This window comes from Oenanthe melanoleuca, chromosome 10 (assembly GCF_029582105.1).
Source record: "Oenanthe melanoleuca isolate GR-GAL-2019-014 chromosome 10, OMel1.0, whole genome shotgun sequence".
In the NCBI taxonomy this organism is placed as follows: domain Eukaryota; kingdom Metazoa; phylum Chordata; class Aves; order Passeriformes; family Muscicapidae; genus Oenanthe; species Oenanthe melanoleuca.
The window spans coordinates 16,309,231-16,337,032 of NC_079344.1; the positions used below are offsets into that span (position 1 = coordinate 16,309,231).

At 49.9% G+C, this 27,802-nt stretch overlaps 1 protein-coding gene across 1 annotated transcript; it reads right to left on the bottom strand.

The window, feature by feature from the left end:
- Positions 1–1,152: 1,152 nt before the first annotated feature.
- Positions 1,153–27,643, bottom strand: TRIP4 (thyroid hormone receptor interactor 4). The gene is made up of 13 exons (XM_056499876.1): positions 27,481–27,643; positions 26,992–27,158; positions 26,648–26,784; positions 24,568–24,801; positions 23,746–23,824; positions 21,673–21,802; positions 21,192–21,407; positions 20,751–20,877; positions 19,925–20,112; positions 19,125–19,249; positions 18,738–18,829; positions 5,034–5,136; positions 1,153–1,376 (listed from the first exon to the last, which is right to left on the bottom strand). The coding sequence occupies exons 1-13, from the start codon at positions 27,564–27,566 to the stop codon at positions 1,309–1,311; spliced, it is 1,752 nt and encodes a 583-aa protein (XP_056355851.1). The 5' UTR covers positions 27,567–27,643; the 3' UTR covers positions 1,153–1,308.
- Positions 27,644–27,802: the final 159 nt, after the last annotated feature.

The window sequence follows — 27,802 nt, forward strand, 5'->3', positions numbered from 1 at the left end:
TCCCTTTCCAACTCTGCTCCTATTGGCACCATACACATTCTCCATCACTCTCAAGGGACATCCACCAAGACAGTAGGATCTCCACGTGAGAGAAGTGCAGGGAAGTCTCTAGGAATCCCAGCACAGCTGACTGGACCATAGTGGTGGGACACAAGGGACAGAGCAGATGGGGGAATGCAGCCAGGGGAGGAAGGAAGCAGAATTCCATCACCCTTGGCATTGAACAGCAGCTCCCACACCACAAACTCTGTGCCAGCTCTGGGCAGCTCAGAGCTGAAACACCCATGAGGGTTTTCCCACTGAGGAATAACATGGGTGGGTGTTGGATCCAACTCCATCATTTCCAGCACCTCAGAGATCCTACAGGCAGCAAAGGGAGCCAGAAGACAACTCCCAGGGCAAATGGCATGGGGCAATTTCCAGTGCTGCAGCACGAAGGCATTGCACCCTCCTCCTCCTCCTCTCCCATGGGGCAAAGGGCTGGGACAACCTACACCCAGGGACTGTGCCAGCAGTGGAGCTGGCAGCTCCCACCACATTCCTGGTGCTCTTAGACTATGGCAAGGCAGAGCCTGGAGCATTGCAGCACGAGAAGGGATCGAAGGCCAGGATACACCAGTGCATGATGAGCATGGGCATGGCAATGTGGGGAGAGGCTCAGTGTGAGGGAGTAGAGAAAAAGGTAAAATACAGATTATTCCCAAGGTGTTCTACAGACAGCTGCTGGGGGCCAGCTCATGGGGGGTGGCTGCTGTTTTGGTACAAATCAGCAGAAGAACATATGGTTGGGCACTCAGCAGTAATTCCAAAGGGCTGGAAGAGCACCTGTGAGCAGGCACAGAGCCTGCCTCTAACCCAAATTTCCCATACCCACTTGAGAGCTCAGGCTCTCTGGCTGTTGGGAGCCACCCTTCTCCTCCCATAGAGCAAAAAACACCTCAAGGTACTTTTTGGAGAGAGAGATCCTGCCAAAGCCAGGATGGAGCTGGGCTGCCTGCTGCCAGAGAGCTCCCCATGCCTGTTCTGGGACCTGCTGCTCCTGGGGGTGCCAGTAATTGTTGAACCACAACTTGTCAAGCTCCATCTCCCACCCACCCTTGTCTGCAGCACAGGACCTCTCTGGAAGCATAGGGCTGTTGGGCCAGGTTTTGGTGAAAACAATCTTTTAATACTTTTGCAATACAAGAGATAAAGCAATACCTAAAGCAATCTGGGATCAGGGATCCATCTTCCACCTGCTTTCCAGAGCTGAAGACCATCCTGGCACCCTTCAGAGGCAGTTGGGTGCTTCACAGGAACCAGTGCTGCTCACCCCACAGCTTTCTGCTTCATTAACCCCTTCTTTGCTCCCTGATGGATCTTTGCATCCAGCTTCCCTGTAAAGAGGGGATTAAAGAAAAAAAGAAAAACACAACAAACCCTCATCACTCTTTATTTTTAAATGCTATTTGCAATGCAAATGAGCTGGAGGCACCGAGGTCTCCTAGTTAGTGTGTTCCTGTCACATCCAATTATGCTGCTTGAGGAGCCAGGCGTTTCCAGCTGCACAGCTCCCGTCACAGCCGTGACACCGCGAGCCGGGGGCAAGCGTGTCCGATGCGGCCAGGAGACGCCGGAGAGGGGAAACTCGAGGAGAGGAGTAAATTAACATCCAGCACTTGCCTGCCACTACCAGGGGGGAAAGGGATCCCTGTGCCTGCCTGCAGGAATCGTGTTGATACGCTCAGAGGGGATGTGGGACTGTCTAGCAACGTGTTTCTCCACAGCAGGACTGGGGACAGCAAGTCCTCAGCTTGGGATGATGGTGCAAAGGGTGATTGGGACATCTGCTCCACCTTGCCACATGCTAGGCTGGTGGTCTCCAAGGCCATCTGCTGCCTTTGCCACCAGGGAAAACCTCAGCCAGCAGCTCTAGTGGGACCTGGAGAAAACACTGACTCTCCTTGACCTTCACAGCCAGCTCTGCTTTCCCACCTGGAAGAGGAGCAGGACACAGGAACGCAGGCTTTTGGACAACTCCTGATGAAGAAGTCAGAAGCCAGGCATAGTGATGTGCTCCCTCAGAGGAGTGTCCTTGTCCTCTTCATCCTGCAAGGATGCTCCCACCCTCCCAGCTCCCAGAGAGGCTGCAATGCCACATCTCCCCAGGACTTGCCTTCCTGCTGCTCCCCTGCATCTTCCCATCCTCTAAATGCCAGCCTTGTTCTGTCTGTGTAGCTGGGAACAGGGATAGGGCAAGATACACCAGGCTCCAAAGTTCTACTTCAGCCACTGCTACAAAATCTGCTGGTAAATGCCCATGTGCCATAAGAAGCAGGTGCTTCTCCAGGGAAAATGGATTCTAACCAGCCAGTGACCATCACCATCTCTTCAAGAAAACGTCTCAATTCCAGTTCAACAAACATGGTTTGCAGATCACCATGCCACAGATCCACAAACTGAAACATGGCTTGGAAGATGTCCTGGGAGATCCTCCATCCCATTGGCCACTCCAGAGAAGACTTTCCCCCAACTGCCTAAGGATGGGGAAGAAGGCTCCTCCTTGCAATTGCTGTTTCCAGTCACTGGCACCTAAGCAGGCTGAGCCAGCCCATCCAGAAGCAGCGTGTCAGATCACCCTGTCCCCACACCAGGGCTGGTTTTGGCAGGAGAAAGGCAGGAAGTTCACATTACCCCAACACTACCTACTGTCACCAGAGCTGTTGTATTTCACATGCCTGCCTGTTTCTCCTGGACCCCAAAAACATTGGGAGGCTCCTCTGTTCTTCCAGCTGGCAAACACCACACAAGTAACCTTTAAGAAAAGGCTAAAAATAAGGCAAAGCCCCAGGGTCCCTTGCTCTTTCTGCTCAATGATTCAAGGCCTCTCATCTCACACCATGTCTTCTGCTCCTCTGCACTCTTCCAGCCACTGACTGTTGAAGGGAGGGTTCTAAGTGAAGCTTCAGGGTAGCTTTGCCTGGATTCAAGGAAATCTCCCATGAGCTCATCTCCAATGAGCTTTGTCCTCATGTGTTACAACTACATGGGGACGTATCCAGGGAGAGCTGTGCTCCCAGATGCAACACTGTGCCCATCCCTTCCACAAAAACAACGACCCTGGCAGAAAAACTGAGCCATATTAGGGTTTTTTTTCCCATCCCCAGGCTGCTAGAAACAAGTAATTTGCAACAGAGAAGCATCCGGATGTCAATGTGGCGAGGTCCATGCTGTTATCTGGCACAGAAGACTGTTCTGGCTTGGCTTTCCAACAGGACAAACTGGCATTTTGTCATGGTTTGAGCCAGGTTTCAAGGAGATCAGGGCAGCCAGCAAGCCCAGGTGGGGATGTGAGCTGGCACCTTCCCTCTGCTCTGCTTCCAGCTGGGAGAATTAAGCTTCTGACTGCCTGGGATGCAACGCCAGCTTCTATTAAAACAGCGCCTTGTGCCGATGAAAGGTCAAAGGCTTCCTTGCTCCTTCCCTAGGCTGTCATAAATATCACCCAGACGGACCATGTCCCTTCTGGGAGGTGAACATGCAGCTCCACAGCCCCCCTGCACTGCTCCTGTGACAGCTCCTACTGGGATGGAGGGCAGGGAAGGCAGGGCCAGCAGTGGGAGTGGGAGCACAGGCAGCCGCCAGCACAGCCGGCTTCCTTCCAGGCTGTTAGACTGATCCTTCTCCAAGCAGAAAGTGTCACAACACAAAGGAGATGATGTGACAGATGGGGAGGGGACTGGCAGCAACTGCACCCAGCAAGGCAGATGCACAGGAGCCTCATAGCAGCTTCACCCTCTCCCACCCATGGCCAGGCAGAGGTGGGAGTGAAGGAGTGCTGGGGAAGGAGCACAAGAGCCTGGCAAGAGCAAAGCAGAGGTTAAAACAAGGGAGAAAAAGGATGCAGTGGCTGCATCAGTACTCAGGGGGCCACAAGGCTGTTCCCCCACAGCCAAGATTTGCATCCTAAATAACTCCTGCCTGCTCACTGGCACTCAGAATAACCCATCTAGGGGGAGGACCACAAGCGAGATTCGAGTGCTTGCAGGTCTCCATTGGCTGAATGCACCTCCCAGTTGCTGCTCATAAAGCCAAGGAAGAAACCTTGGTTCCACAGGACATCCCAACATCCAGCTGAGAGAGAAAGGTGCTTCCCTGATCAGAGAGGGAAAAAAACCCCTCTAAGACAACAAAAATAGCCCTCTGCTATGCTTCCTTTATTAACCAGTCCTGAGAAATCTCAACACTCCTGAGCTCCAGGTACTAGCCCAAGGATCATGTAGAAAGGAGGGAGATCACCCAGTTGTCAGCTCTGCTAAGCAAACAGCCAAGGCTCTTCCTGCTTCTGCTGCTTTTAGCCCGTCAAATTAATTTTTCACATCCCCTGCAAGCGCGTGCGGTGCCTTCCCCGGGCTGTGTGGTGGGGAGGCTGCTAATAAGGACAGAGTTGACTGCAGGCTCCCCAGCTGCTGCATCCCTCCTCCATCCTTTTTATAGCAGCAGGCAGGAATAACTGGCAGCCTGCAGAGGGGCTGGTGGCTCGTAAAAGGGATAACGATGCTGGCGAGCGGAGCGCGGGCAGATGCTGCGGAGCTTCCCTGTGCCCTGCCAGGACATCCCATCCCATCCCATCCCACCAGCCTGCAGATGGGGAACGTCCATCTGGCCCTGCAGCTCTTGCTGTTCAAGACCTCAGGGGCAAGAGTGAGATTTGGAACTACAGGACACAGAGGTTGCCTGGATGTGCCTGGGCATTGCTGCACCAACTCCTGTCCTGACCCAGGCTAATGCCAGCCACTGACACAACTCCTCTCTGACTCCCCGAGTGTTTGCAGAGGCAGGAAGAAACGTATTTGGAAGGAACCGACATCTGGGGAAAGGGGAACCAAAGACAAAAAAAAATATTACAGATGTATTTGAGCCTTTAACAAACACCTCCAGATCAAAGAGCAGATGATAAAGGTTGGGAACTCATCTGGCAGCGGCAAGCTGGGGTGGCGAGGGGAGCCAGCTCCAAGGGCTGGGGGGGCATCTGGGGAAACTTTACTACTTACAGATTTTGTGTTTGCCTTTGATGGGAAACTTCAGAACCATCTCCTGGGGATTAGTGCAGATAAAGACAAATGGAGATCCGGACTCCTGGCTCAGGTCTGGATACTGTGAAACACAGAGACACAGAGACCAGAGTCAGGGCAGCTGCATGGGTGCAAAAAGAGCTCAGTGTGCAAGAACAGAGGGATCTTAGCCAAGATATGGGTTATATGGAGGCTGTGGCAGCTCAGATCAAACCATTTAAAGAACTTTTATTGAAAAAAAACCCAAACAATTCCAGGTTTGAGTCTTATTCTGCAAGCCCCTTGCTCAGGCTCTTCCCACTGCACCTCTGCCGAAGCTCGCTGCCTCTTTGGATCTCTTCACCTTGGGTGTTCCCAGACCCCTTTCAGCTCCGACCTGTGCTACCCCTGTGGTGTCATAGGACTGACTGATTTAGGCTGATCAGAACCCTGGTGGCCCAGGCCCTACCATCACCAGCCCACCCGCTCACTGGGACAAGCAAGCGACAGCTTTTCAGCCTGATGCACCCCCGGACTCAGATGCCTAGGAATATGAGTATTCCCATTAATCCCTAACTGGTCATGGACAGCACACCAACACCTCAACCAAAACAACCTGTCAAATCCAGCCTGAAATGACCACCAGAAAGGTAGCCACCACCAGCTGTCCCAAACATACATCCCCAAACATTCCCCACAAAGCTCAATCCCAAACATAAGAATTTGAGATTTGGAGAGTGTGCACTGTCCTGCTGTGGGACATGCATTCCTGGATATTCACTTGCCTATAAAGACTGAGCAACACACCTGCTGCATAACAAGGTGATGGCTCAGAGAGGCCAGCTAAGGGCTGGCTTCATTCACAGAGTCAATGGAGGGAATTTACCACACTGAAGATATGGGAGAGTTTTATAGGAAGAGAATAAACAGATTATAGAATCATAGAAGAATTTAGGTTGAAGAAAGACCTCTAAAATTGTTTCTCTCATTAACTATGTGGGGAAAAAGGAGAGAAAAAAACCCACTCCATGCAGGAAGCACACCAAGATCCTGGCTGGCTGCAGCTCAGCCTTCCTGGCATTCAGAGGTGAAAGGCAAAACAGTCATAAAAAATGCATATCTCAGCTCCCACCTCAGATAGTCCATAAGCTGCAGAGCTGGTGCTGACAGGCGCTGAGGCCAGCACATGCCATGAGGATGCTCCAGCTCAGGAAACCCTGCTCAAACAGACTGTGGAAGTGGTTTTCCTTCCATGGGAAAACTGCCTTCTTTTTTTTCCTGCTCCCCTGCCTTCCTGGAGCAGATTCATCAAGGCTGCTTGAGGGGACAGGATGCCAGACCAGATGGAGCTGCATGTCCTGGCAAATCCCCCATTTGTTTCTAACAAATGACTCCTAGGCCGAGTGTTTGAAAAGCTCTCACCGACCTGCCAAAATGAGTTTGGATTTGCCCTGGAACAGCTGGGCATGGCAAGGGAAGCAGGGAGCAACCCTCTCTCCCCACACTGCAGCAGGGTTTGGCAGCATTGCCAGCAGTTCAGGGAGATTTACAGAAGCCCAACGCTGGGATTGGATCAATCAGGGGAAGCGTTTCCAAGCCCTCTCATTTTACAAGAGCATGTAAGAGCTGTGCACAGAGTGAGGGAAAGGTACAAGCACTCAGCTGCTCCATGCAGCTCCGTGCAAGGGAGGAGGAGCCTCACTGATCCACATCATGCCCTGTTGCACTGACCCAGGCTTGGAAAGGTTTCTTCCTCTCTGTTCTTTTTTGGCTGAGTCACTTTACTTGACTTGCTTCCACTGCTCCATGCCCACGCCAAGGATTTTCATTTCCCATCTGCAGGGAAGGAGGATCTTGGAAAGTTAGGAAGAGCCAATGTGAATATTCCTGGCTAACGCCTGGAGGGAGTGAAATGCTGTCACTGCTTTGTTGCTCCCAGCATCACCTGGTGACTGGTGGCACCTCCGTGGCTGGAGGACCTGAGGACAAGCCAAAGGACCAAGGTCCTCCAAGGATGGAGGACCAAAGGCTACCCCAACCTGGCAGCAGAGGTGATGCCTTTCCTGCTCTGCTACACCTGGTTCAGCCAGGTGTTTTGCAGAGGTTCTGCTGCTGGAATGCAGTTGCTTCCCAAATCCCCTCAGCCACCATCTCCCAGGTGGACCTGGACAACACCATGTCCCCCTCACACCTTTTACAGCCTCATCCCAGGAACATCTCCTGAAGAGGCATCAGCAGTGAAAGCAACAGCCAGTTAGTTTCTCTACTGACAGTTTTCATTCAAAACCAGAATCAAGCCTTCAGCTCCAACAGCTCCTGCTCAATCTGATCTCAAGGCCAAGGTGGATGCCACAACTTGAATTTCTGCTTCCACACCACAGCCTTTCATCTTTGCTCCCAGGGTGCATTTCAGTCTGTGAGCCAAATCACTTTGTGTCCTTCATTTTAAAAAGCTTTGGTCCTTCCTCTGGCATCTCATTCCCAGGAGGCAGGGAAGGAGCCACTACATTTAAGGCTTCCTATTGTACCTACCCCAGAAACTTCTTATTTCATACTGGTGAACAAAAATCCAGAATATTCCTGCAGGCTGGAGCCGAGAAAGAGCCATAACCCTCTGCTCTGCTTAGAGTCAGGATGCTCCCAAGGTGAGGAAGATGAGGCTGAGCCAAGCCAACAGCCCAGTTCCCTTCTTCCCCCAGTCCCTTCCATGAGTACATTCCATTCATTCATCCCACAGAAATTTAGGAAGCTTCATTCTCAGCAGAGACTGCCACCAAGACACCAAACAGGTTTGCCTCTGTTACATGGCCCAAATTTAAGTACCAAAACCTAATTTCTCACTGTTTCTGCTGTGAAAGGTCAGTCAAGTCACTCTACTGCAACGCAGGAAGTTTAGGAGAGAGAGAAAAAATTTATTCCCAAGTACTCCACCCCACAAGCAACTCATCATCACTTCAGTAAACCTTAGCTTGGAATAAAAGCCCAAAACCCAGAGCTGGTGTGGCAGAGGGGGAGGACAGAGCATATCCTGTCATACTGTTCAGGCTGGACAGGGCTTGGAGCAGCCTGGCCTAGTGGAAGGCATGTTTCACTCCATGGCAGGGGATGAAATGAGATGAACTTTAAGGTTGCTCTTAATCCCAGCCAGTCTGGGATTCTGTGATCCCCAGTAAAGACAAATCTCCAACAGAGGTTTTCAAATAAAAGGTCAATTCAGAGGAAAACCATGCTTCCTGTCTTCCAGAGACTAAGAACCAAACCCAGCCAGGAGACCGATGAGGGATGTCCCTTCCTAAATTAAACAGCACTCACCTTTCTCATATTGGGGGTGTGAATAAGAAAGGTGCTGGTACTCCAGGCTTTACACTGCCTCTAACTGGAATCAACTTGGCATTTAGAAGGTGACTACAACAAACAGTCCAGAGAACAGATTATCCCTCAAGAAGGAGCAAACCTACCCTTCTCCAATCCTGCAGATGACCAGGGAAGCTCAAAAGAGAGGGGTGATGCAATGCAATCAGAGTGTGAAAAAAAAAGATTCAGCCTCCTTTCAGACCTTCTGCCACATTGTAGTCGGCTGGCAACCAGGCAGGTGGGAGGGCAGTGGGCTCTGTGGGCTGCAAACAGAGCTCTCACCGAGAGCTGCTCCTCCCACTGCCACGCACCAACACCCCACGGGTGCACTCCACTGCCCCCCTGCTCCTTCCACGCCTCACCAGGGCTTCAGTTTGCTGCTAACAGGTCTGGAAGATCCCAGCTGTGAGGAGATTAGGTGGGAGGGAGGAGAAAAGCAGATCTCAAGGCAGCTTAACACCCGCAGGAAGAGCTCGAGGTTAAATTAAGCTGGAAAAGGGAGCTGAGTGCTGGGCTCCTCCAAAAACCAGCCACCAGACTCACCCTCACGCCAGAGCCAGCACTTTGAACATGTATTAAGTGGCTATCAGATGTCCCCAGCAGTCACCCAGCTCAAGCTGCAAGCAGGGATAATTGCTGATGAATGTTCCATACACTTTGTTTTCGCCATCCCCCGTCTCCCATCACCAGCTTGTCACCACCAGGAATAGCAGCAGGGCTGCCAGCCTCCTGCTCCACAGCCCACAGCAAAAGAGCAAAGGAGGGGACGAGCCAGCTCAGAGCCAGCAGACACAAACCCACCTTCTCTGGCATCTGAGAAAAAAAAAATTCCTGCTATATTTTTCTCCCCACACCAATACCAATCTGTTACATTTTTTTTTCCCTGATTTAGGTAAAGCCTGCAGTAGGATGCTGGGGCCATGCAAGCTCACCCAGCATCACTGGTACCAGTGCCAATGGGACCCTCTGCTCATCCTGATTCCACCTGCACAGGAGAAAAAAAAAACATGGAGAAGGGCCATCCCAAACCCCTCGACTGCTGCACCCCTCCCCAGTAAACTGCACTGGCTTGAACCCAACTGCCATGACCCGAAGGCAGGGGAATGGAAGGAGCAGAAGGAAAACGTCCTGGGGGGAAGCCAAACCATCACTAACGAGATGAGCTCTGCTCCGGTGCATCCGAGGCAGGAACAAAGGCACCACGTGCACGGAGCAGCAGCTCTGCACAGCACAAAGCCCCAGCGCTCCCGGCAGCTTCTTTAGCGACCCTCCAGCAGCATTCTCACTCTCATTAAGGCCTCGGGACACAAAGGGGTGGGAACAGTCCCGGTTTCACACACACAGAGCCCTGCAATGCAACCCGAGCTCTCCTCTCAAGCCGAGTGCACATCCTGGTGAAGAATTGCACGCTGGAACCTGTGGTCCTTCCCCTGGTCACTGCCAGCCTCTCCATCTTACAGCTGCCAGGGACGCTAGCGGTGAGGAGCTGCTTGAGACGCTCTGCAAGGCTCATGATGGAAAGGGGTGAATCATTTTCCTGGCGTGGCTCCTCAGTGAACAACAGGGAAAACACGGCTTGCTCTGCCAGGCGGTGCCGGGCCAGGACACCCGCTCCAGCCTTCATTTCCCTGCTGCTCTCCAAGAGCTTTGGAATAAAAGAGGCAGCACTGGAAAGCAATGCTGTCTGGAAAGAGTAAAAGCAAGCAGACCCTATGTGTTGGCAAGAGAGTTCACCATAAAATGCATTCAAAGGGGAAAAAAAATCATCCTGGTGGAGGCAGCATCTCCTCTGAAAGAGAAGGGCTGGGCTGCAGGATCCAGCAGTGGCAATAAATCATTTCCCCCCAGCAGGCAGAAACACACACTGAGCTCTTCCTGGGTGTTGGAGACACTCCTTGGCCCTGTGCAAAAAGAGGAGTAGGATGCAAGGGATCTCCTGGGAGCCCAACTTCCTTCACCCTGTTTTCTTGGTGATTTGTGGGACAGGCAGATTTGCTCTTCTTTCATGCCTCATAAGCTTCATCGCTGTCAGAGATGTGTAACAGGTAATTAACTACTAAACAGCCATTTTCTCCTCCTCTCCAGAGGGAAATTGCTCACCATCCAGCTAGAAAATGTTTCTTCTGTGGTTTGCAAGAGGGAAAGCAAATGGGCAGCTTTTTGGGAGTGACTGACTGGGGGGTGCTGTGGCCAAATAAGGGCACTTGCAGCAATGCCTGCACCACGAACACATGGATCAAGGAAAAAGGAAGCCATCAGAGATGAGAGATAATGCTTAACTGGATGTGGGTGCCACTGTGCCCAAGCCACATTTGGCCTGTCACTTTTCCAAGGAGAGTGGTTTAGCAGCATCAGCTCGACAGCAGTGGTCTCCATCTCTTTAAAAGGACATTCCCTTTGGGGAATTATCCAGCCAATTTTCCCAGCACAGCCATCACCCTGAGTGCTCCAGAACCCATTCACACAAAGGTGACACCTCTGCAAACAGCAGATCCAGTTTTACCACTGCTGTTACCTCCTTATTTAGCCCTCCAATCCTGAAAAGCGCTTGCAGAGCACCCAGTGCTTCCCTCCAGTTCTGAACACCATCATGACACTGTCTTGCATCACACTTCCAACTCTAAGCACATTCTCAAGCACCATCTTTTAAGGTCATAGGCCAACAAGCCTTTGGCCCATGAGAAGTGTAACATTTTCCTAAACAGAAACCCCAGAGCAGATCCAAGCTTCTAGAAATGCCAAATTTTCTAGCTTGAGGCAGAAACATCCAGAACATGCACCCAAAGAACACTACAAGCTGTCCTTGGCCATGGAAGAGCTCAGGGATGCAGCAGAGCTGCTCTACAGAGGCTGTGTTAGCAAAGGGATATGCATCAATGTTCAGCTCAAATCAACAGAACACAAAAAGAAGGAAAAAAAGTAGGATCACAAAGAAATCCAAACAAAAGCTGTCAGCCAAACTTTTGTTTGAAAGCCTGTCAGGTCTAGACTGCAACGTGTGAGGAAGGAACAGCTCGAAACCACAGCTGCTAATGGTTATGGATTTGGCAATCAAAATGTCTTTGTTAAAAAAAAAAAAAGAGAAAAAAAAGTTAACTGCCTGACTATTGAGGCTACAAACCGCAGCCTTGATGCATTGTTGCAGTCAACATCCTCCCTGCTGTTCCCTGAGCGCTTACAGCTGCTGCTGGCAGCTCGTGTGCTGGCACATGCTCCCTGCACCAGGATGCACAAGGAATTTTGTGAGCCTCCCTTTCCCCTTCTTCCCACCACAATGCCTGGCAGCCCTGGGCTGCTCTGCCCCTTGCATGCCTGGCTGGTATGCAACCAGATCCAGGCACAGCAGGCTGGGATGGCTGCAGGATCCTTCCCTGGTGGGGTGGATCCATCCAGTGGGTGTTCTCTGCCTCCAGCCCAGAGCCCAGCTCTCATTGAGGTGTTTGTACTTTGATTCGAAGCACAGGGGAAACAATTAAAACACAGTAAGTAATAACAGGACTTTGAGACGTGGATTTTAAATTCAAGCTTGTGCTGGTGCACTCTGAGCAGTCTGTGGGAGACCCAGAGGACCCAGCAGTACCAGCAGCTGCTGCCCCAGCTCTTGTCACAGGACCTACAGCCACCAACACCCTCCTGCAGCTCACACCCCAGCCAAGGACAACACCCACCCATGGCAAATCCTGGAGATGTTTACAGAGTGCCTAGCACCAGTTCAGGTGGACTTGGAATAATATTTGGGAAGGGACTAGGCTGAAAGGGCTGTTTCCATCCTCCTGTGCCAAGGGACAGCTCCAACACGGCCCCATCACCCACACCATTGGCCAGACCCAGCAAGGAGAAGGGAAAAGCAATGGGGAGGAGGAGATGAGGGAAGCAGGGCACCTCATGGAGCTGCACCTGGCTACATACAGTCAGACTTCAAGCAGCTGCACAAAGTGCTTTCACAATCAGAGCTGGGAAGCACAGGGGTAGGACATGCAACCAAGCCAGAAAACCCAAACGTTGGGAACACAGCCCTGCACAGCTGTGTCCCTGCCCTGGCTCACCTGGGCAGCTGCCTCTCCCCATGCTGACCCCTCCTGCTGCTCCCCAAGGAGGGATGATGCCAGCACCTGCTCCCAGGATTGATTCAATCCCTCGAATGGGATGGGATCTCTCACAGGACCAGGAAACTCATTGGAGCAACCAGTCTGTTTAGGGTTAGGAAATCAATGGCACATCAACAAAAGCTTAAGCAAGCAGAGTCCTTGGGCACTCTACATGTACTGTAAGGTTTGTGTTTTGCAGCTGACACATCATTTGGGGTCACCATGGAAAGGGTGGTCATAGGTGAACCTGGGTGGGAAGGCAGTGGGGCACCTGACCTGGGGCTCCAGGTCAGTTTTATCTAACCCTCAGTTTCAGGATTAAATAAAATCCCAACACTGAGAAGGCAGCAAGTATTACTGACCACATCTGAGACAGGGAAAAGGCCCTGCCAGCTCATGAGTATTTTGCTGAAATGGTAGCAGAGGCAAAGTCCACAGTCATCATTAATTAAGTCATATGCTTCAGTCTTGGCTTTGCTTTCTCCCTTGGGTCCAGGAAACCAGAGGAGAGGGCAAGCAGGCCTCTTATCATTCGATTTCTTTGGCATGCTAATGCATTCCTAAATTAATCATCATCAAGTGACAATCTCTCCTTCATCTTAACAGCCTGAGCAGTGGCCTGAGCAAACCTGCTGGCTTATGCAAGGCAGCTGGAGCCTCAGAAGAGCCTCTGATGAAAACCAAAGCACTTCCCATATGGAAAAACTCCCCCATCTCTTACCGTCTCTAATCCAAACCAGCTGCATTCCTGCTCTGCTCCCAGAACCACAAATCAGGGGATTTTGTGGGGTGAGAACCTGAATTAAAGAGATGCATCACCCTGTGAGCCAGCCTAATGCCTAACACCACTGGATCTGGCATCTGGCTACACAGAAAAGACAAATTCAGCTCAGGAGAATGCAGGGCCCTGTTAAGTTCCAAGGCCTTGCAATCATTAACAGCCACCTAGACTGCTCCAGAAGGAAGGATATCTGACCTAGCTAAAAATCCTTCACTGGGAGAGGTGCCTCGGGAATGAGAAGGCAAATATCCTGGTGGTGGAGGCAAGGAAGATGCCAGGACAGCCACAGCACCACACAAACAGGCATCTGTCTCACTTGGAGCCTGCACTAGGAAACCCTTCCCTCAGGGACCAGGTCCTCATAAAAGGTCTCTATGCATTTACACTGTTCTTAGAAATACACATCAATGTCTATGTTTGTGTTTCTCCCTCCCATTAACTCCTTAGGAAAATATTCCCAGAGGGCTATTGTTCCTTTATTTGGAGATAATCTGAACAGGCACCTTCTTGAGTCTAAATATAGAAAATCTCTCCTCTTCCTCACTCCTGTTTGAGAATCCAAACTAACCTCTGCACAGTGGGCACCTGAGTCTCTTTGTTTGTTGTTGCTTTTTTTACCAGAGAGGGAAGAGGAGGCCAAGAGTTTAAATGCAACTTTTCATGAGAGGGAAAGCTGGAGCCTATTTAAATGATAGCTGCAATCTCATGGAACAAAAATAGCTTCTACATGTTCCCCTGTGCAGATTTAGGACACTAAGTGATCACCTAGAAATGAAAAATAAACACTTAACTCCCATCAAACATAATTAGCCAATATTTCAGCCTGGTATAATAGCTCCATCCAGATCTCGGCGTGTATCTGCACTCAAAATAAGCCAAACACACCTATCAACCACCAAAACAGCAGCAGGAAACACTCTTTTTCCAGTTAAATAGTCTCTCAGATCAAAGTCATTAGCAAAATGGGCTTCAGAGCACATGGAAATGGCATCAGTGTAAGCACTCCCCTGCTGGCTTTATGCTGTGCCCCATCCCACAGATGCCAAGTGGGTGCTGCTGAAGTCACTGGTGCCTCACACAGGAAAACAAGGGCAGCTCCTTGCTCTGCTCAAGGTGTCAGTGACATCAGCTCCGGAGCAAGGAAAAGCTGTAGTGAATGCTTGGATCTCCAAGGGGGAAAAAAAGTTTCCAGGTCACCTCTAGCTGAAAAGCGTAACAAAGGAATCATTCTGGTCTGGAGCAGGGATTTTTGGGTTGCTGCCAGGAAGAGAAGGAAATGAGCCCAGAATGTATTCTGAGGAGGGGCAAGATGTGCAAAGCTCTACTGGATATCCTGAGATTTCAGAGGGATCTCCAGGCAACCAGGGCTGAGTTCAGGAAGCAGCTCCTGCTGCAGATCTCTGCAAACAGAGCAAGTGACACTGACACCTGGGCTGGACCCTCCTAGCTGAACACTTCTGCTGCCAGAGCAGCTCCAGGCCAAAGATCACAGCTTGAGCAGTAAGATGTGGTGTAAATAACTTCTTACTGGAATAATTACTTTATTTCCCACTTGGGAAAGAGACCCAGAGAAGGAAATTTAACTAGCTCATGCAATAAGCAGCATAACTAGGATTAGGGTACCTGACATGCCACAGTTCCTAATCCCAAGGACATCTCTACTCTTCCCCTGCTCCCTGCCAGCTCCAGCACTCCAGATCCTGCTCCATCATCACTTCCCACACATCCTCAGGATCTGCAAACCATCTCATCAACATCAGTCAGGCCTCACATGCTGCAGGTAGGGCAGAGGAAGGCAGGACTGCTCCCTCTCAGTGGTGATGAAAGAACAGGCTTACATGTGCATTAAAAATGTGGACAAATAACCCCTCCCTGATCATAATGTAAGAGCTCTGGCAGGGAAATGGGTCTGACTCTGCTGGGGCAGCGCTGCTTAATTTTGGTTTTTTGAGCATAAGTGTAAAAAAAAAATATTAAATGAGGATAATGATAGAAAAATACCAGCGGGGTGCCACAACATCTTCATTAGCAACCCAAGAGAAGATGCAAACAGCAGGGAAATTAAATCTGCAGACAGTGCTAAACAGGGAGTGGGTGACAGCAGTGAAAGGTCTGAGTGGTAATGGGAGTAGGGACAGACTACAAAACCATGGAATCACAGACTGGATTAAGTTGGGAAGGACCTTAAAACTCATCTCACAGGGAACAATTCCTTCCCAATATCTCATCTAACCCAGCCCTCTGGAAGTGGGAAGCCATTTCCCCATGTCCTAGAACTCCAGCCCTCCTGGAGCCCCCCTTTAGGCACTGGAGCCCCTTTAGGCACTGGAGGGGACTCTAAGGTCTCCTCAGAGCCTTCTCTTCTCCAGACTGAACACACCCCAGGACAAAAAAAAAAAAAAAAAAAAAAAGAAGACCTAAGACCAGGAAGAGTCTCCTTTGCCTTTTGGGAACAAATAGTCACAAGAGTCAAAGCAAGCTTCTGTGGCTGCCAATAAACACTGGATCACCATCAAGACACCATGAGCAAGCCAGGAACTATTTCATTCTCACAAGGTTGGTATAACCTGCAAGCAAGGCTCACCCTGCACTTGTGAAATTTCTTCTGGAACATGCAGGAGCCTCAGATGAGAGGTGGTGAGGAGGAGAGGTGTGAGTCAAAGCACAGTGCCTGGAAAAGCTCCACAAGAGCTGAGTTCCCAAGAGGTCTCTGCTCTGCATCACCGCCCCTTGCCTGCTCACACATTCCTTGAAAATACCCTGTGTTTCTGCACGCCCTAAGTGCTGAAAAAGGGTAACATTCCTTGTCCTTCTCCCTGAGCTACAAGGAATTTTTGCACACCAGGAAATGGTTGGATCACAGTGCTGACACTTCTGATGAACCCAGGCTGAAACACCCACGTGAGCAACAGGAATTTCTTACTCCCGACGAGACCCAAGTCAGATTTCTGAGCTGGTGCTGCACACTTTGTCATCTTGCTGACATCTGCAATTAAATTCAGCTCAGCTTCCTTCAGATGCACTTGCAGCTCCTGAGAGCCCAAAAACCCAGACATTTCCTCAGAAGGCAACTGCAGAAAGGCTCACATCTCTGCATTTTAGCTCACACGTGAGGGAAATTACTGCTGCTTAAAGGAATCCTGGGAAAAGCAGAGAAAATCACCATAAAAAGGCAGGAAATTAAGAATTATAAGTAGTTTGCAATACAGGAGCAGCAAAAAGCCAGAGAAATGCAACCCAGGAAATGCCACAGCATTGAGGAGGAAGGGAAATCTGTCATTAACAGGTTGGATAATGGTGTTCCTGGAGTATGCTGCTCTGCCTCCAGTGCCTCTGCAGCCAAGCAGTACCCACAAACTGGGAGGGATCTCCAGAGAATGTGGCTAATTGTGAAGGTCCTCCATGGGAGGATTAAAGCTAGTTACCTACAGCAAAATTCCCAGCTCGGAGACACTGTCACAACCATTCTACCAAAGCCTTAAGAGCACATCCACAAAGGATGAGGAGGGATTGTGACAAACAGAAAATCACTTGTAAGAGGCCTAGATCTATTTTTCTACCACTGTTACAAACAGCAGGAGATGGACAGGAATCTCCACTGAAGCCCAAACTGCAAATTAGTGGATGCTACAAAAGAAAATCCCTACACTGGCCTCAGTGCCCCCTTCCTCTCTCTCCCAAGGTTTGTTCCCATACAAAGCCAAATACTCCTGTAGGTTTCATGGTATTCCAGTCCCAAAGCTCCCTCTGCTGCTCATACTCTAACTTCTCTGCCTTCCTCCTGTGATTAAGAGGCACAAGCTCATCAGAAACACATTCTCTGTCTTTCCAGGCATCTCTCCCAGGTAAAAACCTCACAGGGTTTTAAGCCAGAGGAGCACTTCCTGAAAAACAGCCCCAACTGATGCTGCCTCTCCAGATCTTCACAGCAAGATCATCCTGGTGAATTTTTTCCCAAGGAAACCATCTATTCCACCTTACAAGATGGTTATGGTTCACTATCAAGCCCTACATGGCTTGGTGATTCCCAGCAGACCAAACCTGATGTGCACAAGGGAATGGAATGAACAGGGATGAAATGGGATCAGGAACAGCCATGCTGTGCTTGGTGCTAAGTGCAGGTTTTTTAAGTCCATAAAATGCACCTCAAGGAAAGCTCCTGCTCCAGATTTTGGACATGGAGTCAGTCACAGCACCAGACTCAGGTCTCAGAAGGTCTCTAGTTCAACCTCCCAACCAAAGCAGGGCCAACACAAGAATTCAGGTGAGGCTGCTCATGGCTTTGTTCTCTTGGCTCTTGAAAATCCTCCCAGATGAAGACTTTTCAACCCCCTGGGCAATGCCCACTGCTGGGCCATCCCTATGGTAATTTATTTCCTTAAGCCACATTCAACCCTCCCCTTTCAACTTATGATCCTCCTGCTGTGTATGTGTACATCAGCACAGAGCCAATAATCTCCTTGCAGGAAGTGGTAGATCTGCCTCCTGCCTCTCCTCACAGGACTCCAGCCCCTAACCATCCTTGTGGTCTCTTGGGATTTGCTCCACTTTATCAACAATTTTGTGGTGACCCAAGTATTCCAGGTGTGGCTTAATCAATGCAAAGAGGAATAATACTTCTACTGGTTACAATTCCTCTGGAATTTGTGCCTATTCCAGGACAGCAGGTTAATAGATACTCTCCACTCTATCTATTGCATCCAAGAAGGTTATCAGGTTAGTCAAGCATGAGTTTATTTTTAGGTAAATCCACATGGCTATTCCTGATGTCCTCTTCCTCCATGTGCCCAAAACTGGCTTCCAAGAGCAATCTCTCTAGAGTTCCCAGAGACCAAGGAGAAGCTGACTGGATGAAGTATCCAGATCATCTTTCCTTTCCTTTCTAACCACAGGTGCAACAGTTACAAAGAGTCCTCTCCTGGATTCCATAACCATCCCAAGCTAAAAGTGGCCTCACAAGGCCAGTGCTCTCAGCATATCTGGACACACATCATTGTCACCCATGGAGTTTTATGGGTTGAGATTTCTCAAAAGATTCCTGATTCCAGCCTTGCTTCACTACAGGTAGTCCTGTGGCTCTCCTGTCCATCTTCCCTGGTGGGACAGAGCTCACCTCCTTCCTTGGCTCCATCTCCAGGTCACTTAACCCCAAACAAGGCACAAAACACTCACCAAAAAACACTGGCCACTGTGACCTCCAGCTCCTGTAAGGAGCACCAGGCAGATCCAGCAGCTTTGGACCATGGTCCCTCTGCACAGGCCAAGCCACTCTCTCCTACACCAGGGCAGTCAGTGCTGCTGGCCCCACAGAGAACATGCTGCTCTGAGTTGCCAGGCCTCTGCCACATAAATCCCAGCAATAATTTATGTATTCTTAATACAATCTAAAATTTCCACTCAATGTCTTCTCCAGAGGAAGTTCCACCACTTTAAAAACCCTCTGGTTAATGCAAACATGGAAAGGTTCATTTCTGTACCCACCTGCTCCTGAAATTGCTCTTGTGATAAACAATCAGTCACATCCACACAGCCCAGGAGGCATCCTGAGGGATAATCACTTGGAAATTCCACATCTGCAGCAAAAGAAACATCTCTTCAGGGAGCTCATATTCCCACACACAGCAGGGGTCTTCCAATCCCCAAGTGCCCTTCCCTCTTCTCCAGGCACCTCTTTTTTTTGAGGGACAAGAACACATATAGCAATTTTAACACTTTTTTTGTGCCTTTTCAGGTCAGGATCTTCCCCAGGAAGGACTAGGGCTTGGAAATTTAATTTTATATATAGCTTTCCATGCTCAGCATGGAGGATTTCTGACATTGCTCATTATGTGGCTCAATGTACCCCAAGAACCAAGGAGAGGAGTTCACCTTTCTGGAGTAGCATTCTGTAGGTGGCCTCCAGTTCAGAGATTTCCTGAGGGGAAGGTCTTTTAGCAGTAGCTGCAATCCATAACCTCCCTCGATGAGATGTATACCAGGTCCTGCCCTCCACCCTAAAGAACAGAGGGAAACATAGGACTAAAACTTCAGCAGAAATCACCCACATGGATAGATTTTTCATTCAAACATAGACAATTCCTGCTGCTAAGCTTTGCCCTGATTATCTCAAGAATCCAGGCACATTAGGATTTACAGCATCTTTGGCTTGGGAAGTGAAAAAGCTTGTCTCCAAAATGAGAAACGTGGTGAAGGGAAAAAAAGGCTAAAGAAGATTCTTTGTTCAGTATTAACAGTAGCAGCTTCTTTTTGCAACCCATTTTCCAGCCCAGCTGAGGAAGGTAGTGGCAAGCGTTGGGTTTCTTTTAAACAAGGCCTGGTGCCACTGTTGCCTTCTTTATGCTGAACAAAAGCCCAGAAGAACATATTTCAAGTGATTACCTTATTTGCTTTTCAAATTCCACACAGGAACTATTGCAGTGAAATCTCAGCCTCTCTCTACATTCACCCACTCTGAAGAAACTTGTCCCTTGAAGGTTAGGTACCATCCCAAAAAAAAAGATTCTCCAGCTCCTTGACCCATCAACCCACTGAAGAGCAAGCACAGGTTCCACACCTGGAGCTGTCACAGGTATCAGTCATTGCACAGAGCCAGTGGGTCTGCAGAGATCCTCTGAGAAACACAACTGCCCACCTCCCCTGTGGAGCAAGAGCTGCCTGGGGTACTTCACCTTTTCACTCCTCTCACCAGCAAGGAAGCCCAAGGCTGGTGCAGGCTGAGGCACCAGCCATCATCCGAGATCTCCTGCAGCTCCCGGTCCTGGATCCGCAGCCTGCTCCGCTCCGAGCCAGGCTCGCTTCCAGCCCCCACTGAATGAAGAGCTTTCCTTTGTGGGACCAAACCAGTTTGATCCACCCACTTGAGAGTGTTCAAAAGAAACAGGGAAAAAGTTAGCACCTCTCCAGGAGTCATGTGTATCCAATGCAAATCCTATTTGAAGTTTTCTTTCATTATCCTTATGCCCTTTGTAAAATGGGAGTCTGGCAGAAAAGACTTCATAAAATAGAGCTGAAAAGGTGACTGCCTTAGGCTGACTCTCAGAAACTATTCTGCAGTCCTGAAAAGAATGCAGGATGCTAAAACTACCAAACCAACCCACTGGGAGCAGGGCATTGTCAAACCTTCTCTATCCCAAACTGAGATGGCCAGTGAGGGACACAGGGGAGGAAAGAGGTGGTGAGAAACAAGGGGAAACAGGGGGAATGGCTTCCCACTGGCAGAGAGCAGGGTTAGATCAGCTATTAGGGAGAAACTGTTTACTCTGAGAGTTGTCTAGAGAAGTCTCCCCATCTCTGAAAGCATTCTTGGCTAGGTTGGACAGGGCAACCTGGTCTACTGAAAGATGCCTCTGCCCATGAAAGGGGATGGGATGAGATGGTCTTTAAAGTCCCTTTCAACTCAAACCATCCTGTGATCTTTTGTGGTTCTACAGACATGCTGGAATTGACAATTTTCAAGCTCACTATTGTGGAATAAACCACTGAAGCCCCACTGACCAAAGGAGCAGGCTGGAGGAGACGGGGATTCACCAAAACTCCAGAGTTTGGTGTCATCTTTGCCCCAGGGCTCCTGGCTGGCTCACTCAGTGCACCACAGCTCATGGCCTCAATGGTCTCATCCAGTCTGCAAGCACAAATGAGAAGGATGAACACTCCCTGCTTCCCCTGGGAACATCTCCCTTCTCTGCACTCACTCCAACCCAAAGCACTTTTTGCCCCGTTCCCCCCATCAGATTTCCTTGCTTGGTCTGATTTCTAATTTCAGCAGTCACTGCTCTCTAGTACAGAAACTCAGCTTGGTGTGAATTTGAGCTGAATTGGTTCTGTCGAGACTTCTACAACACCTCTTTCCCAGGCAGCTTTACCAAGCATGCCAGACCACTCTCCATAAGGATTTTCACATCCTTGCTCTGGGGCATGCTGCCAGCCCTCACTCACTTGCTGTGGTACTCAGCCATGCTGCTGTCCTCCTCCAGGATCTGCCTGCCAGCGAAGTCGATGGTGATTTTCCTGGCGAGCCGGGACGCGTGGCGCAGCTCCCGCAGCTCCTGCTCCCTCTTCTGGAGTGCTTCCCTCTCCTGCTTGGACAGCCACTGGTTGGAGTCAGTGGCAAAGTAATCTGACTCATCATCAATGACTTGGGTCCGACGCACGCTGGGAAAGCCCCGGAGAGAATGAGCACAGGGGGACCAGGACAGAGTCTCAAAGCCACCCTCCAACCTGCTCCTTTCCCTCTGCACTCTCATGGACAAAAAGCAAGGATACCCAAAGGGGATCCATCCCAGAGACTCACTTGTGTCCCACCAAATGCCATAGTTAAGGTGTCTGTGGCTGCAGGCTGGGTTTTAGGAGGAATTCCCAATGTTTCTGCTAAAGGTCATTTATGCTGTTCATGTTGGTCTCCCACCTAGTATCTTACCTTGTCCTGTCAAATTCCAACAGCTTGTCTTTGTGCTTCACAGCCATCTCCAGGCCTGATTTGAGTCTTGCTTCCTGGTGAGGCAGCAAGCCTTTGCTTATGTCATCCAAATTCCCTGAACTTTCGGAGCCTGAGACACAAAACAAACCAGAGCTCAGTAGGTCGGTGTGTTAAAGCCATTTGGATGGGCCAGGGTGCAAAAATGCCCCCTAAGCTAAAGGCCATGCCAGGAGCTAAAAGTACAGCCTTGCAGCAAGATCAGCATCTTTCTGGGGAGGTTGAAGCCACAATTTTTGCTCAAGCCCATTTCACAGACTCCATCCTCCAAAGAGGAGGAATCACTTAAATATCACAGTGATAAAGCCTGAGTAGAGTTTAGGGAGAAGCTCTTGGTCTTTGGTTCTCCTTCACCCTTCCCTAACAATTCCTGCAGTCAAAATTCCTCCCATCACCAACCATGAGCCTTGGGCCATAGAATCATGGTTTGGGTTGAAAAGGACCTTAAAGCTCATCTCATTTCACTCCCTGCCATGGTGGAACACCAAGGACACCTATCCCAGGGTGCTCCAAGCCCCATCCAATCTGGCCTGGAAGACTTCCAGGGATAGGACAACCACAGCTTCCTTGGGAAACCTGTGCCTCACCACCCTCACAGAGAAGGATTTCCTCCCAGTATCCAATCTAAATTTCTCATCTTTTAGTTTAAAACCATTCATTCTTGTCCTATCACTATCTGCCCATTTAAGTATTCCCTCTGCCTCCTTTTCCTAAGCCTCTCTAGGCACCAGGAGGGGCTCTAAGGTATGGAGGCTTTTATTCTTCAGCAACAACCCCAGCTCTTTCAGGAGTTCCCTCCTAAAAGCCAAACCCTTCCCACATGTTCACTCCCACAAAGAGTCTCTTGCCCAGGACAGATTCCAGGAAGACCCAGAGCCTTCTGCTGCTGTTTGTGCCTCCCACAAACAATATCCTATTCTAACACACCACACTAGATTACCGAAACCAGCTGTTTCCAGAGATGGAGAAATCTATTCCCAGCAAATGTTCTTCCTTCTTACCCCTCCTGGCTCGGGGCCCAAACCCAACCAACCAACAGGGAACAACCAAAAAAAAAACAAAAAAAAAACCACAAAAGGTTTGAACCCAAACCAGTATATTTCACCACACTGGGAAATGCCCTCATTTCAGGGAAACAATTGCCTGTATTTCCCTTTGGTCCCTGATCCACAATTTTTACTCCCAAGACAAACAGCAAACCACATTGCAGATTTTACCTACATGGATAACAAAACAAGAGCTGGTAGGGGCAGGTGGGAAAAGGGATAAAACAGGTAAGAAAAGGGATCCTGAAGTACACCAGCACCTGAAGTACATCTGTACTGGAAGGATAGAACAGACTGGCTGGTGCTCTCAAGGATTTCCATCCTCCTGCCATCTCCACAGCTCTAAGAAGAAGCCCAGATCTGGAGGAACTATTTCCCCAGTTCTTCAGCAAAGTGTATTTTCCAGCCAAGAACACCATGACCTCAGCTGTAGTTCAGTTAAACTCAGACAAACATCCCCACAATGCACAAGTCTTTGCTGGGACACTGGGTAGTATTTCCTCTTGCTTTCCTTGGCTCTGTTCCTATTTTTAGCTCCCAAGGTAAGTGTGAGACAAGAAGAGCCATTAGAAAATATTAACCACCACCTCTCTAAGCCCAGCAAATCAGACAGCAGCACTTCATCTTCCACAGCACGCATTCCACAGGAGACTTATCCTAATTTTCAAGGACAGCTACAATGATCCAGCTCATGTGATTGATTCTGGAATGCAAATGAGCAGCCCTGGGGCCTCAGGGAAAGGACATCACACGCTGCCATTTGACACTGGCCACTGTCACCTCTGCTGAAGCCTGGGAATGCTGCCTAGGGCTGCAAAAGGATCCAGGGAACCAGCTCCAATCCATCCCTTTAATGCCTACCACAGACAAGGGGCAGCAATGAGAGCAAGTGGCTCAGTGAAGTCTGAAGGAAATAAAGCACACAAACCATTTGGATTGATTCTATTCCAGGTATGGAATAGCTACTGACCTGCCATGAGCTTCTTCAGCAGTTTATGGCTCTTGTTGGAGTCCCGCTGAAGAATGTCCTGCTCTTCTTTAGTGCACACCTGAGGAAAAGAAGGAAATGAAGGTTTGGGAAGGACATCACATGGGAAGGATGTCACAGCTTGACCAGTTTCAGAGCCCTGGACAACAGTTCAGGCCGTTTAAAGTGGTAGTGACAATCCACACCTCCTTCATTTCCCCAATGACATGGGAAGCTTGTTCTTTACTAAAAGAGAAATGTAGAGTTTGATCTCTCCCTGTTCTGTGGGTGGACATGTTGCTGACTGAGCTCCAAGGACAAGAGACGAGCTCAGAACCATCCCAGGCAGAACCACAACCCTTAACTCAGAGTTTTTCTTTCCTTCTTGGACACTGGGAGTTAAACTGATCTTTCAAAACAGCAACCAACCTGCTTTAAAACATTTTGCTCTACCCAACTAATACTTTTCTCTCACACAAAGAATAATTTCCTCTTCTATCAATAACTTATCCCTTCTCTCCAAAAGGTGCCCTTTGAAATGAATCTGGGTGTTAACAGGTATCCCAAAGGATCCAAGAGTTTAAGGAAAAGCAGGACACTGCTCCTGCCCAGGGATGTGCCTGGGATGGGGCTGAAGCCTTGCAGAGATTTTAGACACTGTCAGGAAGGAGACTGTCAAGACACCAGGCAAGCTCCAAAGCCATGTAAACAATGTAAAGGCTCTTTCCTTCCCTGCTTTAGAGCTCTGCAAGAGGAGCCTCTATTAAAGGGCTAATTCAGCCAACTCCTCCATGTCCAAAGAGGGCAGCGAGCCCTGTGACTCACCAGGGCCCCGCAGAAGAGGCAGGGCCCAGAGCCCTCCTGCTGGCAGACGATGCGGCCGCACTGCAGGCAGTTGTTGATGAGGTTGTGCTTCTGGCCCAGGCACTCGCAGCCGTGGCGCCCCGGGAGCAGCACGGCCAGCCTGTCCTGCCCCTCCCTGGTGTACAGGCTGACAAACCTGGGCTTCTTCTTAGAGGAAATGCTGCTGCTGCTGCCTCCACTGCTGCTCTCCTGGGCCTGGGAAGGGAAAAATAAACCAACAAACTGTGCTCCAGTGTAGCACTGGCAGCAGAGCGGACACTGACCCACGGGCAGAGCAGCAGGCTCAGACAAGAGTTATTCTGCATCACTGGAATGAAGCTTGGACCAGACCCAGACTGAGAGCAAAGTCAAGCTCAGGCCTGCCAGAAAAGCTCCAAGGAATCCAAACAAAGCAAGTACACCAGGATGCACTCAAAGTTTGCCCCCCATGCCAGCTGGAGCTGCTGGGATTTGGGCAGCAAGAGCTGCTTTCTGTTCTTCTCACAGCCTCACGCCTCTTTAACAGCTCCAAACTACTCCCAAGTTCATCTCCAAGTATTATTTAGACTCTCTGTTTGTAGCTGTACCCAGACACAGCTGGTGGTGGCAGCAGGGCCACTGCACTCACTGCCATGTCACCTCCCAGCAGCTTCCCCACATCCCACCAGGCACAACAACCCCAGCAGGAGGGTTCAAGTACTGAGCTGTGAAATAAATTCTGCTCTTCCTTCTATCATCTCGCCTCAGTCATTTAAGGATTCACCTCTGAGCTTCAATCTGGTTTACTGACAAGCAGATGCAGCATTTTCAGTCCCCCCAGTAAAGTCCAACTGGTTTTAGTGCCACTGCCAGATTCAAACACTGCCACCAAGATAAAGTGACTTTGGCAGATCTTTCTCACTTGTTTTTTTTAAATTTTAATTAAGGTAGAAGGTAACTACAAGGAAATGTAACATCACTGTCCACTTTCAACCCACTAGTTCAAAAACATTGTGTTTTATCCTATAAACACTTTTGCAAACACTTTCAGCCTTTGCAGCCTCCCTGCTCCAAAAAGTTCTATTCAAAAACATGAATTCAAGTTCCACTCCTTACTCAGGAATAGCAGCATTTCTTGGGTTTTATGCTCATATCCACAGTTTCTTGCTGAAGTATTTCAGTTGCTAATTAAAGCTTTAATCAGTGTGAATGGGATAGTTTAAATACATCAGAAAAGAATGTTCTAACCACTTGGTGGCTTAAATTCCCCATCCTCACATCTGATTTAAAGAAATCCCTTTTATTCCTAATTACAGCCTCACCTTCCTTCACCTGCTCTCTCCCCTCAGGCTTTCTGGGGGAGAAAAATCCATGCTGGCTTATATGCAGCCTGATGATTATTTTACTCCCAGTTATAGACACAAACAGATATAACCTTTCTCCCCAGCCTGGATATCATAGAAACATGGGAATGGTTAGGTTGGAAAAGCCCACCAAGGTCACAGAGACCCATCATTAATTCTCCCTCCTCTCCTCTCTCTCCCCCTCCCTCCTTCCTCCCTCCCCACATGCCACATCCACATGTTTTTTTAATCCCTCTAGGGACAGTGACTCCACCACTATCCTAGACAGTGCATTCCAGTATCTGACCAGTATCATTTCCATGAACAATTCTTTCCCTAATAGCCAACCTAAACCTCTCTTGGCACAGCTTGAGGCCATTTCCTCTCATCCTGTCTCTTGTTTTCTGGGAGCAGATGCCAACACCCACCCAGCTCAGTTCTCCAGTCAAGGAGCTGTGGAGAGCCAGAACATCCTCCCTGAGCCCCCTCAGCTCCCTCAGCCACTCCTGGTGCTCCAGCTCTGCTCCCTCCTCTAGAAATACTCCAGCACCTCACTGTCTCTCTTGTGAGGGGCCCAAAACTGACCCCAGGATTTGAGGTGTGGCCTCAGCAGTGCCCACCTGGGCATCCCAGACACTCATATCCACTTTCCAACCACACATTTACCAGTGTCTGACACACTCCCTCCCCAGGTTCCAGGCTCCAAGCCTTCCCAGTAACTTCCAGCCTCCCACACTCACCTTGGCCAGGTCCAGAGGGGTTTTCACCTCCTCCCCATGAGCACTGGGCTCAGAATATGCCAGAGCCTCCTGCTTGTTCCTCCCTTTGCGTTTCCCCTTCTTGCCCTGGTCCCCAGCCCGCAGCACCTCTGAAGCCTCTGCAGTGGAGCAAGCACAGGAGGGGCTGGGTCAGTGCCAGCAGCAGAAACATGTCCCTGGGCTCTGCTTCATGGCTGAAAATGGGCTTTAAACTGTCCCAACAATCAGGAGTGGGACCAGTATCCATACAGGGATTTATGGCATGGAATTGTTTGTAATCACAATAAGCAAGCTTGTTTGAGAGTTTCCTGCTCTGCACCACTCACCATCCTTTTTCCAATAGGCCGGGAGAGGCTCGGGGGGCAGCTGGGCAGATTTCCTCCACCTCGTCAGCAGCTCTTCCACAAACCAGCTCTTCTTCCCATCTGTGCCCTGAACGAGGTCAACAACGTACTCCCGGATCTCATCCTCGTTTGTGATTGACAAGATGTACCTGCAAGGGGCCGGGGGGGATAGAAATGGGTGAGGGGTGGGTGCTCCGAGGTCTAACGTGTGTCATTTGGCTTTCCTTTTCGGATAAGGTTTCTGTGGAGATCGTGGTAAGACCACGGCACGACATGACCTTTAAGATCCCTCCCAACTAAGAGCATCTGTGATTCTGCAACCCCACACCCCCCTCGCCATTTCCCCTCCCCAAATCTCCACCGGAGCGGCAACCCCGGACAGCTGCCCTGACACACCCTGTTTTCTCCGTGCTGGACCGAGGAGGCAATGCTGAGGGCAGGAGGGCCCCGCCCGGCCCCGACCCCGCTCACCTCACCACGTCTTCGCCCACGTCCAGCCCGAAGTCCCCGCGCAGGTGTTGGACGCACCAGGCCAGGAGCCCGCTGGGCGCCGCCATCTTCCGCGGGGGACGGGAAACGGCGCCGCACCGGCCGGCACCCTGCTTTTCCCTTCCCCCCGGGAACGCAGCCGCGGAGCGACCGTTCCGGGACCGGCTCGTAGCGTCAGGAAAATTAACCCACAAACACCAGAGGTTTATGTCCAAAAAGCAGACAGAGGAGTCCTTTTTTGTTTTAATCGAATAAAGGGAGAGGTCATGGGGCATTCCCCTGGGATGTCTCAAATTTTTGGAGG

Excerpts from the sequence above, each read along its gene's own strand:
- TRIP4 (XM_056499876.1), bottom strand. The coding sequence starts at position 27,566 with ATGGCGGCGCCCAGCGGGCTCCTGGCCTGGTGCGTCCAACACCTGCGC. Across the intron at positions 21,408-21,672 it reads TTGGAATTTGACAGGACAAG|CGTGCGTCGGACCCAAGTCA; the intron begins GTAAGATACTAG and ends GGGCTTTCCCAG. Across the intron at positions 20,878-21,191 it reads ATGGCTGAGTACCACAGCAA|ACTGGATGAGACCATTGAGG; the intron begins GTGAGTGAGGGC and ends TTGTGCTTGCAG.